At 38.1% G+C, this 19,267-nt stretch overlaps 1 protein-coding gene across 5 annotated transcripts in view; it reads left to right on the top strand.

Annotated features, from left to right (window-relative positions):
• Positions 1-19,267, top strand: part of SCUBE1 (signal peptide, CUB domain and EGF like domain containing 1) — a 198,825-nt gene that overhangs the window by 107,018 nt on the left and 72,540 nt on the right. For 3 of the 5 annotated variants that reach the window (XM_071733252.1, XM_071733251.1, XM_071733256.1), the window contains exons 6-8: positions 765-881; positions 3,700-3,789; positions 17,090-17,206. In XM_071733252.1, the coding sequence (XP_071589353.1) occupies positions 765-881; positions 3,700-3,789; positions 17,090-17,206 (324 nt within the window). The remainder of the gene's footprint in view (positions 1-764; positions 882-3,699; positions 3,790-17,089; positions 17,207-19,267) is intronic. The other 2 variants (XM_071733255.1, XM_071733253.1) reach the window with 1 other exon arrangement.

Raw genomic sequence — 19,267 nt, 5'->3', positions numbered from 1 at the left:
TATTAGTTCAAGTAAACTTCAGAACTCTGTGGTGAACAATGCTTGCTTTAATATATGTTTGGTATTTTCTCAGCAGAGGACATGTTAATTGCTAAAAGCCATTTTGCAGTGTATGTTTGGAAGCGAAAGTGACATCTACAATGTTTCCTTCCTACTTGAGGCCAGACCACTGCCGGGCCATAACACCCATGTATTTTTTGTTTCAGAGAAGAAAAGCAAAAAAAAAAATTCCAGTTTATTTTTAACATTCTTCTACTCTTGGAGCTTGAAATAAGAGATTTCAATATTTATGTGCTTCTTTTCTTGCTACTTGGTGTCTGCTTCCTCCACTTAGAAAGGAGGAAGGAAAAGAGAAATGCTGTCTGTAGACTTTAAAATATATGTCTGTATTAGGCAGCTGCTCGTTTTTTTGTGCTGTATGGACATGAAACATGTAGCTTGTAGGAAGAAGTGGAATTGTCTAACCACTCACACTAATTTATGAATACGAATAGATTGAGATAAAAGTAATACTTTTTTTTCTTACTCTCGTTTTTTTCTTCACTGCATGGATTCAGACCAGGGGGTGTGAGAGAAGCATGGCTAAAATAAGTGGTGTCAAAAAGAATAAGGAATGCAAATAACTGCAAATACAAATGTTATGTTGCCTTATGTCTTGGTTTGTACTGCTCTTCTGAATTCTGAAAGACCCTCAAGACTAATTGGTTTCATTGTCATTTTTATTTATATATACATATAAACACATTCATTTGGGGCTTAACTAGTAACCTGTAACTATGGGAATGGAGGCTGCCAACACACCTGTGATGACACAGATACTGGTCCTGTGTGTGGTTGTCATCAGAAGTATGCCCTACATTCAGATGGCCGAACCTGCATTGGTAAGTACTTCTCTGCAGCACATTTTATTTCATGTTCCTCATAGAATATATTTGTGCACATATGTATGTGTGTGTGCGCGCATGCGTGTGTTTGGATCTCACAGGCACTTAGCTCCATTGCTGAGAGAAGTGTTTAACAGCAGTTCCTGGCTGTAGTAGCTAAGGTCATGCTTTACAGACAGAGAAGCATTTCCAGGTGTTTTGTCAAAATGTTTATTAATGAAATATCCCTTTGTTACTCCTTATGGTTCTATGATAATTCGAATAGTCTTTGAAGTTAAAAGGTATAGACCATAATTCTGAATGAAAGTTCAGCTTTTCCTTTCAGTTTCATGAGTCAGACTTCCTTGCATAAGCAAGGTGAGGAAAATGATCCTCTTTTCTAAATTGTCACTGGGGAAAATAATCATCGTGGTGTACTTTCTTCCCTCTTATGTGTTTATGATTCTAAAAATTACAGCAGTGGTGGTGAATAAACTTTAACTCAGATTATCAGTGGGAAAAAAGCTGTTCAAGAGATGGAGCATCTTGGGAGATGCTATGCAAGTATTTATGATTAAAAAATGTATTATTTGCTTAACACAGTTTCTTTTCACTCTTCTTTGTTGTTTTTTTAAGGATATTTTTGCATACTGCAATTTAAAACATAGGAAGTCTTACTCACAGATCAGAACCTAAAGTCCATAATGGTTTTCATTAGCATTGTGGTCATGCTAACTTTTTTTCTTTGATTAATTTCGAATTCATACAAATTCCTAGTGATTTCCTGAGTTTAAAAAAATCGTAGATGCACATTTATCATCTTTTCCCTCCATTATCTATACTGCAAGACAGAGCACTCGAGACCTCTGGAAATCTGTCAGTTATCTTTAGAGATCCCTTGGTCAGATCCATGGCATAAAGCTCCGTGGCTGCCCAGAGCCCCACCTCTCTTGTTTGTACGAATTGTGTAGCAGGGTGAGGGTTATGTTGGCAAAGGTAGAGCTGAGCAAGGTTCTGTGCAGGACTCTGCCTCGCAGTATACACACACTGTGGCTCAACTCACGGGATCTCTCAGCTTGTACAGAGGGCTCCATCATACAGTGCCTCTGAATAAACCTTCCTGAAGCCTGTGACAGTTTCAGATAGAGAGAATTTGTGAGAATGAGGGCCTTGAGAGGAGGTTCTATTGAGTGGATAATTGACCTTCTGTTTCTTAGCATTCACTGCTATACTGGGATTGATGTTTTATTTTGTTCAGCATGTAAAAATTATTTTGAAAGCTGTGTACACTGTAAATGTTTTTTACTTTTTTCCATTTTTGTAATGTAATACATACAACTCTATGTTACATTCCTTGGTCTTGTGATGTAAGTGACATATTACTGCCTGTACTGATTTTCTTCCCTCTAAATAGTTCTTTCTCTTAGAATACTTTTAATTATTTTTTTTTTATGATTTCACATTTTTATTCCTGCTTTCTGGTGATGGTTCCTGATTGCCTGTCTTGTCTGATAACTGACGTTCATTAATTATTTACAGAGCAAAATGAAAAAAAAACTCAAACAAAAGCCTCTATTGCAGCCTGATCCCATCTAGAACCTGTTAAAAACAAAACAACTTCTTGTTACCACTCAACCATGTAGTGTTTCCACAAACAAAACTGCCAGCCTCCTCCTCCTCCTCACTTCAGTGATTCCAGGGTTTGCTGTCTTCAGTGGTGTGTATACTCAAGGCATCACTGCAAGAATGCAAACTTATGCAATGCCAGATAAACATTTGTTTACCCTTTGTCTAACATATTTTTGTCTTTGTTTGCTTGACTTATCCTTTTATATTATTTTTTTATGTTTTGCTGCATGTCAAAGTCCCCACTTGCATTTGGTTTTCTGTTTGCCTAATAAGCATTTCACTGTCTGTTTAAATAATTTTATTTACCCAGCTGCTGCTTTTCCATCTCTCTTCTATATCAGAAATCTTTATTTTTATTTCACTTACTGATCATCTCTTTCCACACTTGGAACTTTTTTTGTGTATTTCTAATTAAGCATAACCAAACTAAGGTCCTCACTATGCTGAATGAAACTCATACATGTAGGATATCAGAGACTACCTTGTCAGTTACTTTGGTTGACATCATCTTGCTTACTGCATGCTTATAAAATTACTAAACCCTGTTCTTGCAACATCTTTCCTAGCATTGAATGTTTAGCTAGTAGTGTTTCATAGACAAGCAGGCAACCAGCACTGCCCAAATTGATCTTTTTTTGTGTTTGTTTGGTTTGTTTGTTTATTTTTGTTGGTTTTGTTTAATTTGCATGCTGTTGTTTGGTTTCTCCCCACAACATGTCAATGTGTACAAAACTATGGTGCATCCGTGCCCATCCATCACCGGATTCTTCTAGCTCTCTGTCTCTCTGAGTCTTCTGCCTGCCACCTTCAGATCCTGGTGCCACCATTAGCCTGAATCACTTTACACTTTGTCTTTGGTAGTTTGTTTAACTAGCATCCTTGAATTTTAATTTTTATCATTAACACCTCTCTGGGGCACTCATGTTAGCTGTCTCGGTCTCCAGTAGGAATCCAGCTTTCTCCATGGGGTTAATTACTTCATAGTTGACCATTCTTCCTCCTCTCTCTCTTTCTTCCTCCTTTCCCCAAACAACCTTTAATTTTTTCATGGGGTCTCAAAGGGAATTAACTCTCTAACGGGGATTAGTGCTTTCATGCCTTGCTTCTTGGCTTTGGCTGTGCCATGCCAAGAAGCTGTCTTAGGCAGCGGAAAATTGGGCTTGTGATTAACCAACTGCTCCATGTTTGTCCCTTACTTGTGTTTTAGAGAAGGATGAGGCTGCAATTGAGAGTTCTGAGTACAATGCCACGTCAGTAGCTGATGTGGACAAGCGGGTGAAACGGCGGCTACTTATGGGTAACACTTTTCTTCCACTTCCTTTGTTGTGCTCTCACTTTTGTCTGTAGGTGTGTGGGGGGTGGTTCTCTTTTGGTCTAATTTGGTTCCTTTGGTTTTGGTTTGGTTTGTTGTTTTTTAACCTGACTTCATCTGTGTGGAAAGGTCACCAATTTGTTAAGTTCTCATCTGTTGTACAACTTCATTTCTTGTTTTTAAACTTTTTTTTTTCCTAATGCTGCAGCTTTAATGTTTGATTTCTCCTGCATAGAAATAAGCTTTTGCCATTAACCATACTTACCTTATGCAAGCTACTTCTTACATGTGATTTGTGTGTGTTTGTGTGTATGTGTTGCGGTGTGATTCCTGAAAAATCTCAGACCTCCCTATTGACTTAAAAGTGGATGATGATGGTATAAATCAATGTTATATTACGTATGTGGTGTTCAATGAACAACTGTATTTGCCTAGTTAAAATCTGCAGTACTTTTGATTGAAATGTAAATATTATGGCTGGAAATTCATTTATTTCCTTTGTGCAGCTGTGTTAGTAACCACTGAAAGATCTTTCCCTAGTGAGTAGTGAGCTTCCTTATGTTCTTTCAAGACTGGAGCATGGCTTGTTTCTCTATGTTGGTGGAGCCTGAGAGTGAAAGGGATGAGGAAGTGCAATGAACAATGAAGATAATTCTTTAGCTTCTGCTCTCAGTTGACCCACTGCACATTCTTGCATTTGTCTTCTTCATGTTACATTTATGGCCATTAGTGAGAATGACCTTTTGGGAACAGAGAAGGGAAGAGAGTGGCTGGACCTCTGCCAGGCTCTTTTCATGTGACGAAGAGCACAGAGCAGCACAGCATATGAATGATGCCAGTGGTTGGAGGTTTTTAGGTGGTTTACTGCTGTGTATTTATCATTGTGATGCCCTACTCACCACATATAATTATTTCCACTAGCCTTTAAACATAGTGAGAATTGGTGAGATGTGCCCAATGAAGCGTTTACAAGACAAAGATTCTTCACCCACAAAAGAGATTCTGGCAGGCCGAGGTTCTGCTCTCTTTCTGCCTGGTTGCTATTTTGTTTCTTAAACCACTAAGTCTGTTGCCAACTCCCCTGACTGTCCTGGGCAAGCTCAGCTCTGGCTGTGAGCATCCACACCAACCTGGAAGGACCACCTGTAGGAGACAGGAAGCCTCAGTTATGATATTTGTTTGATTGTTCATCTGCTAGTTGCACTGGGTGACAATATTTATAAAGTTTCCATATCACTTATATATTGTCACCTATGACAAACCATCCACTTAGCCTTAGGCCAGCATGCAACCACTGTGTAGGAAATGGCATGGTTCTGTAACTCTGAAGTGGTATTAGATTATAACATTGAGGAAAAATATCTGGGCATATATTCCTTTACTTTTACATTATCTATGATGGTTACTTTGCAGTTAGTTTTCAGACCTAGCAAGTGACCCATATCAGTTTAATGATGCACTGTTTAATTTAAGATGACAAATGCTAGGAGGCAGCTCATCTTGCTTTCTAGAGGTACTATGAACACCTCTAGCTGTAATTTCAGTAAGACCACAATCTCACAGGGAGTCAGGAAAAAAACATGCAAAGGGCCTCTAGACCACTGGAAAATCCAGTCCACTGGGTCTAAATGACAAGTTTGCCCAGCCACTAACAGAATTTACAATATGGTTTAGAGGAACTGAACAATATAGTGCCTTGCATTGCTGCCTCACCCTTTGGCAGAAGTAATTATCCAATCTGAAAATAGTCTCAACGCCACTTGCAGGAGCCCAGGCAAATAAAATGTAAAAGTTGCAATTAGCAACATCCTCCTAAGTTACACCAGGTCTGCAAGTTCCAGGCTGGAGATAGCTCTCCAAGTAGGTTTATGGAGGCAGTTTAAAACTAAGTTTGCAAAATACATTGTTTAACTCTTCAATACCCCCTGTATTAGCAGGTAGCATCCAAAAGCTGGGATTTTCATGCTTTGTTTGAACAACTGATTCCTTAGAAAAGCATGAACTAGAGCTATAAAAAAAATTTAACTAGTGAGCTCTGAGTGGTTGGCTTATTGCTTGGGGACTTTTCTGGCTGTTTATTTCTACAGATTTCTGATGCACAGAAAATCCACAATTGATTTTTTTCCATGGCATTTCCATGGAATAGCATGTCTTTTTCTTATACTTTCTAAACAGCTGTTTTAGAAAGTACTGGAAGGCTCCTCAGCAAACCAACTTTGGTAAATGGACTATGATTCTTGACCCTCCTGCAGGCAGTCTTGTGAGAGCAGGAAAAGTAGATGACTTTATATAATTTTAGTAGTCTGATGAGAGATTCTTTCAATTACAAGCACTGAGATAATTTCTAGTCTCCTGTCATTTAGCTGCTTGCTATTAAAATGGCTATGATCTTTATAACTCAGAGTATCAGCCAAGGCTAAGAATAAGCTTGCATGAGATTACTTGAGGAGAACAGGACCTGCTGTCAGACACAACTGCCTACACCACTCATTCTGCTACAGCAAGACAGGTTGCCTCTGTAGCTCAGACTGAGTCTTACAGGGGGCTGTGTCCTAGTCATGGTGTGGGCCTGTGACTGTTAAATCATAAACAGAGAAAAGTAGATAAGTACCCTTCCTTCCTCCCTTCCTGTTAGTTGCATTTTAACCTATATCTTGTGGGCCAGATAACATACTGGTCATCTCTGATGATCTACAAGAAACCTTCCTTTAGAGCCATTCACTGACTGCTACAAGTTTTCATCCAACTTTTTTCTTAATGTTCAGAAAGACCCCAAGGACTTCCCATTGCCCTTTATCTCCACTGTTCAGAGAAAAACACTTGGATTCAAAGCAAAGGGGGCTGTAATTAAAGAGATGGTACTGAATGACTTTTCATTACAAATAAGGCAACTGCTACAAAGATGTGACAGGCATCTGAAAACTTGCTCTTTGAGGAACCAGAACTGCAGAACTGTCTGGTCTTAAGACTGAAGAAGTCTTCCTCCCCTAATTAAAGACAATGCTTTGCTCTTTGGTCACTTTTAACATCAACTCTTAGAACCAAGAAATTTTATGTTATATTTTTAATATTTTCTTTGAAAATACAGTCACTTGCTACATTGTCATCGAAGACCTTACTAGACTGCACGAGTTCTTAAGGTGCTTTAGTGATGCAATCTTGTTCTATCCACGGTGTTTCTTAGATCTTTACCCTCTGATCATCACTTTTTGAAGAAGTGGGCCTGACACATTTTTCATCGTGTTTCATTTTCCTCCCTCTTTACTCTTTAATAGTCAAATGTCTCGAGTTCATTTGGGCTTGACTCCAGAAAAACTGCAAAGGCTACATTTCTCTCCCTCATTTTCATTCCACCTTTTCCATTCTTTAAGAACTCACTTTGGCTCAATGAACTCAATGAAATTTCTTCCTCTGGCCTTAGAAGATATAAAGTTGGTTCATCTTTGTCTCAAGAAGAGAGTTTTATGGAGTTCTTTTCAGTATAGCAAGGAGCAACAAAACATTGAGCCCACCTTGAAGATAAGGAAGCACAGTAATTTCCCTTGCATGCTCAAGCCAGGATAGTGGTGCAAATGGCAATAATACCGTTGCTACAAGTGTCTCAAGAAACTAAAAGTCTACACTGAAATTCACTCCTTCACAAAATGTGTTCAACTCGTATGTCAGGACAGCTAAAGATTTTTTCGTTTGACACTGGCCTTCTGGGTTATCAATAAGGCTATTTGCAGCTCACCTCAGATACAGAAAAGTAATTCCCTTCCCTTGAAGCTGGGTCCCAAGATGCCTACGAATTCTTTCACTGACAATAAAAGTGTTTTTATAAACTGCAAAGTGCCTTTGATGAAGCAATCATTAGACATATCAGCTGTGGAAACCAGAACTGGAGCATTTCTCCCATGTATTAGTTTATGGCTGAGAACACCACTGTGTGTTATATGTGAAAGAATCATCTCTTTTTTTTTGCCTTAACATGGACTTGCTTTGGAAAGCATACTTCCACAATCAGTTCATTTCCAAGAATCTCAAACATTGCAGCAGATAGCCAGAGCCAGTTCAGGCTAGTAGATGGTCACAGGTGCAAGTCCTGCTCTGGCCACTTTCATGGCAAGCCAGTACTCTTTTTTTCTGTGTGCTGGTCAGCTCTTTCATTCAGTCTTGTGCCTCCTGAGGGTACCTGGAACCATCAGAACATACTCTCTGGGAGTTCAAGGCAGAAAAACCATCTGAAGCACCATCCCTGTGTCTGCAGTTGCCCTACGCAGGGGCTTCCTGGCATTATGCAGCTCTTATCAGAACAGTCCTCTGCACTCCCTGTTTCTGATGAATCAAGATCTTCCTTCAGGTAACTTGCTTAAAATAGGGACTACACTGTGCACACACCTGGTGTGGGAATTTCATACTGATAATCATGGGAGGAGAAAGCAAGGTCATGTACTTGAGATACATTGAGATGCACATTCATATGGTTAGCAGCCCTTCTCTGCTTCTTTCTCCTTGTGCAGCTGGAAATTCTTGGGATTCCAGAGCTGAAAAGAACTGGTGGTACAGGACTGTGTGGTGTTAAGGCTAAAAAATCTCAGGTCTTAACTTGCAAGGATCTATGCCCTATATGAACATGCACATGAATAAAAACCTTCTGATTTCTCTAATATGCAGTCATATTTTTACTTCTGCAAGTTTGAAAGCTATAGTATTTTTTACTGAAGACCATAAACTTGGTATTACAGCTTGGGGGTACTTTCCTTTATGCTTTTTAGAATCACTGAATTATTTTCTTCTGGGTATTGGGCCTACCTCACCCAAGGTGTTGCCTTGAGTCTGGTGTTTTGTTTGTTAGGAATTTCAGGACTTAATATCTTTAATTTACTGTTTTCTTTTCAGAAGAGACATACAGCTCTTTCTTGATTATAGGAAAATATAATTGACAAAGTTAACTAGAATTAACAGAGAGTCATAAAGTATTTTTCTCCTGCCACTTGTCAAAATGACATAATATTAATACAGAAATCTTTCTAGGTCATTCTTTCAGTCATCCAAAGATGTCTTTTATAGTGGCTCACTGTGAATAACTTCTCCAAAGTCAAACCTCTGTATTGAGTTACTGTATAAAGCACACAATGATTGTTGATTTCATATGGAAGTCCACCATTTTCTGGATTTAAGAACTCTGTGGTGGAACCATATTTTAAGGCCTTTGCAGCTCGAGAATGAGCTGTAAAACTGTAGAACCTACTGAAGCCATAAATCCTTTACCTAAAAATTCCTTTAATTTGATGAGAATTTTCTGGCAAAATACTTTCTTTTTTCTTGGAAGTAAATTTTGGAATCATCTTCAGAAATAGACAGAATGTACACAGTAGTCTGATTAGGATGTTCATTTGAAATGTGAGGAAATGATACTGAAGACCCTTTCGTGGTGATTTGCCATTATGAATGTTCAAGGGAAATGCTGGGCTTTAACATCAGGCTAGCACATTATTGCCTCATGGAGGTGTTCTACCCTTGGGGCCAGTATCAATAACCAATAAACCTGATAAGGGCCTGGGATGCTTCAGTTTCAGTAAACATAAAACATTAAAAAATGGACCCTGGGCTTCTCACATGACATTTAATTCCCTATCTACCAGGCCACTGGAGTAAAGATTGTTAAGAGCTCTGGCTTTCCATAAGAAAATTTCCAAAAGTGTTGGCTTGTTTTATTCCAGTGTGAATTAAAAATTGATTCTGCAGTCCTTATTTTATAGCCTCATTGTAAATGGAATGAGAGTTTCCAGGTGATCCTACTGCTGATTTTCAGTCTTGAAGAGCAGGGATAGATAACCTAGTGTTTGTTTTCAGGTGTTCTTCTGAAGCAATTAACTTCTGTCATAGTTACAGCCTACCAAGGGTCACTTTAGGCCAAAAGTACCTTTTCAGTTTTTACTTCAGTTCCTAGCTTTGTTGTACCACCTCCTAGGACTCTTTCAAATTACTATAAATATGTCTTTATTTCTCTGAATGGCTTTTTTTTCTGACTTAGAAATGCTCACTGTCACAAAAGCCAAGTGTCCTGCTCTCTATGCATCACAATCTTCTTGTGCTTTAATCAACAAAGCATTTGAAATGTATTATTAACAGGAGTATTGTCAGGAGTACCTCCGACTCAGTTACTAACTGTGCAACCAAGACCTCACTTCAACTCTTTCTGTCAGTTTTACTTTGCTGTATGAAATAATAGAAAACGAGGAAGGAATCCCTGAGTTCATTCTTGCATTCTCTCTCTCCCAAGGGCAGATCCTTTCATCTTGAGCTATCGTCACTTTTATTCATTGATTTTGTGAATGGTGTGCTATTTCCTGTAAAAATCCCTTGTCTTTATTTCTTTGCTGATCGTAAAGACTCTGACCTTATCCAGAATTCCTACTAATACCTTCCATTGTTTTGCTTTCTCATTTTAAATGAAAGGATTTGTCCAAGGTCAGGAGATAATGCTTCTTAGCAATGTTCAGACTATTTCACTTTTTCTTCAATGCAGCTTCTCTATTTAAAAAAAGCACCACAGTCACAACTAATAGTGCTATTTTTATGGGATTGGACTGGACTCAGCCAGTGTTTATAAAACACCTGATCCAATCTGTTGAGTGATGTTCCCTAACTATGTAGTGTTCCCTGAAGAAGGATCAAACTTTTATGAAATGAGAGCTGTGGGATTCATGATTCAGTGCAAGAGTCACCTAGACATTTCTTCACACATTGCACATGTGGCAGTGCAGAATTCTCATCCTAGTTTCATGCAAATAAAATTCTACCAATCATAAAACTGCAAGGAAATGAGGAGACAAGCATAACAGAGTGAAGAATTCCACATCCTGCAAGTTACTCTTTCTGTCTCACCTTTTTCAGTCCCTGAATATGAAGCTCTTTCAGTTTCTTCTTCATCTATTCACAGCTGTTTCTTTCATTATACTCTTCTGAATGCTCTTTATCCTTTCAGCATCACAGAGCATAATTTGCATAATAATAACATAGTCCTCACTTAATTGAAAATTCAAATGTTTTAGTTACATGTTTTAATTTCTCCTTGTGATTGTTGTCCTTTGGGCCCCTCCTTGTACCCTGATCTCATTCAGTATACTGCATGTACTGCTGCTTGCAATAAAATTCTTTTTATCAATTGCAGCAGCAGTCCTTCCACGTGTTGTCTGTCTCACAGCCTTCTTGCTCATAGTGGGAATTCTCTCCTACTTAAAGGCAAGGACATCTGTATAATCGACCGATTTGCAGTGGATTTTTTAATCCAGTTAGATAGTCTTTGCTGTTCAGCATGGTAATGCAGCTCACCTGCACGTAACATTGATGCCACTAGTATGTAGTAAGTAACTGGTAAAAATATTTCTGTTAATCTCCTATTTCACATAAATGTTAAGAAGAGTGTACTATACAAAAACCCAGTATACCTGGATTTCAGAAAGAGCTGTGTTTGGTGGAGATTGTGCTGTGATACCAACCTGAAGGAAAGAGATGTCAGCACAGGCTACCTCTGAGCCAGACTGAGCAAAGAGCTCAAGTGTGTGAGGAGATGAGATACAAGTTTGGGTGCATTTGATTCCAGATACTTTTCTGTATTAAAATTATTTGGTTCCACATTCTTTAAAGTGAGGGATCCAGTACCACTCAGCTGAGCAGGATCTGTCCTTCCCAAATATTCACTCAATTCCTGACAATTTCCTTTGAAATCTTACTTAAAAAGAAATCCAGTTTAAATTTAAGATAGGACTTACAATATCCTACATGCTCTATCTGTGCAATTTCATTTCGTCTGAGATGAACTGTGAAAACTTGCAGTTTGCTGGAGAACATAAAACAAAAGAGAGAATGGCAACTCCTGTGATAGCTATCAAGGTGATGGACATTATCAGGGCATTTTTCATCTTTTCAGTATTTGTACTTAGAGATGCTAGCTAGTTGCTAGATATAGATGTGCAGGCTGGACATCTATATTTGCTAGATATACATCCAGGCTGGACAGGGCTCTGAGCAACCTGATCTAGTGTGAGGTTTCCCTGCCCATGGAAGGGGGGTTGGAACTGAATGATCTTAAAGGTCCCTTCCAGCTCTGAAAATTCTATGATTGTTTCTTTCACAGATATCCTTAATCTTTCTTCACTTGTTCAAATACATGAGTTTTTCTGTCTTGTACATATAGCCTGGAGAATCATTTTGTGTTTCACTGTGATTTAAATAAGCTCATTTTTATGTGTATAAATACATAGATAGACAAAATTTATGTGTATAAATACAAGGATAGACAAACAGGTTATCTCATGGTTCAGGAGCATAGATACAGCACATCTGCTGAGGAACAGAGAGATTGCTAGTAGTTTAACCAATTTGCCACCCAGTTGCCAGGCAATAATTTCAAAAAAATCACCTGAGATAAATAATTTAGCCAGTCATAGTTGGACTGGCTAAAACAGCGAGTCCTCTAAATCTGCCAAAAGTGCATAAAGTGCCATCATCTGTCCCATAGTCCTGGTGTTAGTAGAGACATGAGGCAGTATTGGCCCTAATACCACTCGCTGAGGAATATCTCTAGTGACAGACTTCCAGTTGGACTTTGTACCATTGATTCAGTCCTTTGTGTCTGGTTGTCCAGCTAATTTTCCACTCTCTGTATTATCCATTTATCCATTCCTTCTCTCACCACTATGGCCATAAGGTTACTACAGAAGATCCTGTGAAAGCACTTGCTAAATTTAATGTGAAATATATCCACTACTCTTTCCTTATCCACAATAAAAGTCATGTCGTTGTAGAAGGCAATCATGCTAATAAGGCATGATTTGCCCTCAGGAAGTTGATGCTGGCCTTTCCAAATCATCTTCTTGTCTTCATGTGCTTGCAAATGGTTTCCAGGATGATTTGCTCCATGAACGTACAGGGGTCTGATGTGAGGCTGGCTGGCTGGTAGTTCTGCAAGTCCCCTCTCTTGCCTTTCTTGATGTTTACCTTGTCCATTCATCAGGAGCACTACCATGTCCTCACAACTTATGAAAGATTATAGAGTGACCTCACTAAGACATATTTCTATGTGGTCTTCAGGTTGTATGCCTTCTAGTCCCATAGACCTATGTAAGCTTTTTCTGTTTTTCATTGTATCTCAGTTCCTAAAACAGTTTTGGATCTACTTTATGTTCCAAGGTGAATAATAAAGATCCCAAGACTTGCCTGATATTGAGCAATATCCTTAAAATCATACCATGTTCTTTTGATCACAGAGATAGAATGAAGCCACAAAAAATGGAGGCAGATTTTGGAGACGCCTGTCTTGGAGGCAGTTTTTCAATGGCTTTTGAGAATAATTAACCACTTTCAAAAAACCAAATTTGAATAGAAACTTATATTTTGCATGGTTATTTTTACCTGGTTCATAAAAGAAGTTGAAATTTAGCTTTTCAGAAACGTTCCCGAGCCATGTACGTGTTCAGAGTTTCAGGCATTTAGTAATACTTAGATCCAAACAAATCCTGTTAAGTATCACACTTCTTTTCAATAAAGTGACCAGGCTTTATTGACACCTAGTAGAGATTCTGCTTTAGTTCAAGAACTTCAGAACTAGAACCTGGAGAACTGATCTTTCACCAGTAAAGCCTTGCAGACACTGAAGTAACTTTAAAGTCTTAAAAGGACTGAATATCCATGTAGTTTCACCTGGTAACATATTCAGCTTTACTGATCCAGTGCTGAAGGATCAACAGCTCAAGTTTGTGCTTTTTAATAGGGTATTTTAATACCCAGAGGCTGTGTGTATCCCATACTGCAATGGACTACTGTTAAAACAATAAATATCCTAATTGTGTAAACCATGGGCATAGCATGTTGGTGATGGTTTTGGTTGGTCCTTGTCCATAGATCCAGGGAGCAGATACATGAGAGATTACCCCAAAAGTAGGAGTTTACAGTGGAAAAAATTAAATTTAAGCTGTCCCAAACTTTCTTATGTAAATAGATGCCCTTTTCTTTAGATCCCTGTTTCTATCTGGGTTTTCTGGTGGGAATTCAATGCAGATATAAGTGGGGCTGCAAACTTCACTCTAATTTCACAGTAAAGTCTAATAATTTCAAATTTTGAGCTTTATCGTAATTCAGGTGGATCTAAATGTCATTTACATGACACCATTTTAGTTGTGTCTTTCAGTTCTTTTTCTGCCCTCAGAAGAAAATGTACAAAAAAAAAAAAAAGAAACAAAAAGAAACAATGTACTGAGGTTGCCTTTCACAGACAAGAAACAGTGGAAAAGGATCTGTAGCATCACTACAGTAGTACACACTGTGTAGCATCACTACAGTAGTGATACTGTAGTGTCACTATGATACACCATCCAAGTTTTGAATATCTGTTCTTTCCCTTCTTCATAAAACTTGCATCTTTATTTCATATATATACTAAAGTTTGTTAGTGGTGAGGTGAGGAATGAGATGAAGCAATTCTAAGAGAAATACAGGTCATGATGCACTTTGGTTTATGTTGTACTTAGGCCTCAGCTACTCTATTTGATGTAGCGTCTAGCACCTTTTTCCCACTACTGACATTTGATTTCTTTTACAAATTTTTTTCATGACCTTGAGTTTAAGGAATTTCATCAATACATCTTTCTGATTATCCAAAATGTTAGAAGCACTGTTATGTCCTCTTGCACACTTGGATCTTCACTCATTAAAGTTTGTCATGTGTTAAAGTCAAAGTCACCAGGAAAGTTAAAGGCTATTTATCCTTTTTTGTTTGTTTTACTAAAACTCTGTGAAAATAAGAAGAGCTGGCTTGATTCCCTCTATTTATACATAGAAATAACTCTTGTTCACTGAATGACCCTTACCCTATAGATCCAGTCATCCATACCATGGGAAAAAAAATTGTTGTGTCTATTCATTTTCACTGGATGTCATCCAGAAAGCAGAAATATTACTGCTTATGTTCATCTCCTGTTGATGAACTGCAATAAAGGACTCATATGCCAAAATTAATCTGCTAACCTAAGATTTACTGCTCTTTGCAGTGCCATGCCAAACGTACATCTTCAGCACTTTTCTCTGTTTTTTACAGAGAAAACTCTTTATTCCTGGCAAATCATCCTACCATTAAATTGTACCCAAGTCAAAAACTTTTAAGTGCCCTGAAACTTTTTCCCTTCTCTGAAACATAAAATCATTTGATACGTTGGCCTATGAGGAACACCCACACATTCACATAGAAATGCAAGTGTCATCGTTGACATTTACTGAAGAATTCTTCAAACATCAGTCAGCATCTTCAAGAGTCAGCATCTAAGTCTATAACACAGTCCTTCCCAGGAGAGTAAATAAACCGGTTCTATATTACTATATAATTCAGTTAGGTTCAGGTCCTGCAAATTGTACCCAAGGTGAGCAAGAACCCTGCCTGAAAATAAGGAGTTGCAGACTCATCTGCATTTTCAGGAAGCTGTTCCAGAAAACATGTCAATCCATTTGTTAGCTGTGCTTGCTGGCATTTATATGCAAATCCATTTGTATAGTGATTTCTTTTTCTACATGATGTTATTACATAGTACACATGGTGTAAAAATTGGAAATCTATCTAGTACAGCATGTGTGAATGTATATGGACAGCAGAGTTCTGTCACGTGGGGTTAATGCATGTGTACCCCAAACCCATGCTTTCAGTTTGTTCGTGTCAGCAGCTCATTCTGCAACTAATGTTGAGGTCTGTGCCAGTGCAAAAGAAAAGAAAACAAAAAACCAAAAAAACCACCAAAGACAGTTAAATTTTTTTCTCTCACTTTGAAGCAAAGAAGTCCCTCCAAAGGGCCAGTCTAGGTTCACCTTAAGGGCATTAGCAAAGACTACTTCAAAATACAAATCTTTTAGAACTAGTCAATTGAAAGATAAAGCCTTTTCTGTTCTGTGTAAATAATTTTTGATCAATGTACTGTTCTTAGGCAATTCCCGATTAGCATATCCTATAGTTTATTGTCAGACCCTGTCCACAGGGTACAATTGTGACACAGACTGTGAATATTCAGCAATAGGAGTCTGTAAATCTGAGTAGGTAATGACAAAGCCCCTTTAGGGAAAGCCAGAATGAGGTGAGCTGAGTAGAATAATGGCAGTCTTGGGGGGCAGGAGGGTATTTTAATTTAATCAAAGCCAGAGCAACTGAAAGAGATACTATTAAAAGGACTTGCTCTCTGAAGTAAATACTTTTCTGATAAATGTACAGTTCAAACTGACATGCTAAATTGGCATCCTTACATCCACTCTATTCTCTGGATCAAAGCAAAGTTAATCATTTCACTTGCCTTTTATCTATTTTATGAATGTGTATGTGGTTCTGTGTGCATATGTATGTGTACAGTGTGCGCATGTGCACACACGAGTAACGAAATAATGGCAATGAGGGAGGGGTTTTGTTTTTTTCTGTAATGAAGTTGATTTTTTTTTTTTTTAATATAGTGGTACCTAATAGTCATTTCCCACTGTTGTAAAAGCTTAAAAGTATTGCAGCTTTCTTTTGCCTGTGTTTGCCCAGCCACCCTTCTACATACTACAAGCACTGGGAAATTTCAATGACACAGCTTGGAATGGGTTCAGTGACCTCAATTATGCCCTCCCACCCACTCCAAACTCCTTTCAATTTGCAAAAAGCTTTAAGTGGACAAAACCCAGATGCCTTTTGCTTGTAGTTCAGTAAGAACAGATTGGGCATGTAGATTCTTGTCAAAGTGATATATGTAGTTCATTTTCCATTAACTCTTTCTTAACTAAGGATTTTAAATTCTCAGTTCCAAGTCTAGCACTCTGCTTTGCTTTCTACTGCTTTTTAAAGTTCATTATGCCTATAATGTCATTTAAAAAAATGATCCTTAAAAGGCTTTGGCTAGACAGTGATTGATACGAAACAGACTGAATGTTTGGTTCTGCTTTTAAAGGCAATCACTTTTTTTTTTCTTTTTAGACTTGTTTCATATGTAATAACCCGTCCTGTTGTCTAAGGCAGCTCAAAAGCACTAACTAAGTATAATAAGTAAAAATACAATCTGGGGGGAGAATGAAATCATGACCTGTGGAAATGATTTACCACTCAAAACCCGGGTACCTGGGCCCTGATGACCTTGTGAGCTTGCTTCAGTTGGCTTGCTTAAACTTAGGTTGCTTTCATAATGTTGTAATTTTGCCCCAGAGTTTGTGTGTCTCTCCCCTCCCCCAGAACATTTCATTACACTCCCTTTCTCCCTCTTTCTCTCTCTCTTTCTCTTTCATTCTGCAGAAACATGTGCTGTCAATAATGGAGGCTGTGATCGGACTTGCAAAGATACGGCGACAGGGGTGCGATGCAGTTGCCCAGTTGGATTCACCCTGCAGCCTGATGGGAAAACATGCAAAGGTCAGCTTCTGTTTGCTTTGCAATGCATCATTTGCCTTTAGCGGTTCCAGTACAAGATGTAAATATTCAGTTATTTAATCAATACTTTTAAGTTAAGGCAATACTGGCATAGTGATTGCAATTTAGTTCATTATCTTTCTCCCTCCCTGTATTTACCTATTTCGATCCTTTTTCTCTCTGTTTATTACTGTGAGGAAATGAGATAGGGGTCAAACTGTTTCAAACTGCCCAGGGGTTTAGAGGAACAACTCTGGGCTGCAAAAACCCTTTGGTTCCAAAGTCTGGTCTGATACTCTTGTAAAACTTCAGTCACCCAATGGCATCTGAATTTGTCTATTCAAAAAGCGAGTTAAAATTCTCAACCAGTGCTTTTTTTCCTGCAGATAATCAACTGGTTGTTACTAAGTGAAGCAAAGCAAAAGATGCAGAGGTGTTGCTCAAAAAATGCCAGACAATTGACCATTTCTCCCCCTTCAAAACATAAGTACCCAGCTACAAAGAAAAACTAAAACAGCATTTACTGCCCTGCAGATCTAAACCATACAGCTGATGCTCAGATTTTACTACTGCAGAGGCAGCACAAGAACCTTGCCATTTTGTCCTTCATGAGTGTGTTAAAATTGAGGTCAGGGAATGAAAGAACAGAAGAGAGCATCTGATATCACTGTCAACATCTGTTCTAAGTTAAGGAGACAGGGAAGGGACAGTTCTCAAATATCCCTGCAGAATCACACGTAATGGCACTATGCACGTGAGTAGATTTGGATATGTGTTATTAAGACCAGGTGCTCCAGCAACTCTTTTCCCATCTTCCTATGTGTTCCTTTTGAGCTCCATTGCAAGAAACTTTTTGATGGACATCCAGGAGGCCATTGCTGTCACAGAGAATATTATTCATCACTCAGTGGCTTAGCATAAATTGACCTAACTAGCTAAGAAACTATTGGGACTTTTTTCCTTCAATGTAACCAGAAATGTCAGACTATCTTCAGTCCACAGCTAGATGTTACTTAAAATAGAAAAACCCACAAAAATAAACAGAAAATGTGTGGTTTCCTCTTGCTCCAGGCTGAAAAATCCCAGTGCTTGGGCATGATCCTGTTAATATTTATAGAAATAACAGTCCATTCTCCTGCTTATTTGAAAATAAAACATTTAAACTGCCATTGCACACAATGTTAATTGTTAAGGGTGAGCACACATCAAAAATAAGGCATTTTAGTTCAAACCACATAAAAATAAATCTTTTTTACAGGCAGACTAGCTAAGCCATAGCAGAGCAGTAACAGTGATTCCACCAAGTGCTTAAAAAGGAGGCATTTTAGTACTGTAACATACACCTAGACTTGGTTATAATGTTTATTACTGAAACTACATCATGAAAAAAAAAAAGACTAATTCTATATTTAGAAGTGTGGCCATGGAACTAATAAGAAACAATATTTGTGTAATGATCAAGTCTGTAATTAATGCTACAGACAAAATGAAATATTAACTGATCCTCAAACCAAAAACCTTCTTTCACATTTTTTTCTTTTCCCCTTTTTTATGAGAAGAAAACATTAGAAATAGAATCTGTATTTTTATGATGCTGCTGCTTCTTTCTTACTTTCTTAAATAAGTAAGTAGCAACTGGAAATTAACCATGTGGTTTAACAAACCAACCAGGCAATTTCTTTTTAACTTTTATTAACATTTTATGAAATATATCACAAAATGGTAAAATACATGTTTTACATTTAATTTAATTGCGTTTCATAATATTTATCTAATGTATTGCACTGTGAGATTTCTGGTCTAGAATCTGTTTCCCGGAAGATAAAGGAACTTCCCATTCAAATCTGTGCAGAAAGGAACCTGCACTTAGACTGAACAGTGAAGCTCCTCCCATAGCTTTTGCAGGCAGCTCTTATTTAAGGCTACTCTATAAGTTTTGCATCTTCAGAGTGTAAAATCAAACATTGTGGTGGAGTAACACTGAGTGCTTCTCAGCTCCTCTTGCTTACAGGTAAAGCTTAGAAAAGGCCGGTGTGGGCTAATACAGTGTGCATATATTCCTTC

This window comes from Heliangelus exortis, chromosome 1, assembly GCF_036169615.1.
Source record: "Heliangelus exortis chromosome 1, bHelExo1.hap1, whole genome shotgun sequence".
Lineage (NCBI taxonomy): Eukaryota > Metazoa > Chordata > Aves > Apodiformes > Trochilidae > Heliangelus > Heliangelus exortis.
The sequence above is the reverse complement of the archived record's forward strand: the minus strand, read 5'-3'. Positions and strand labels throughout refer to the sequence as shown.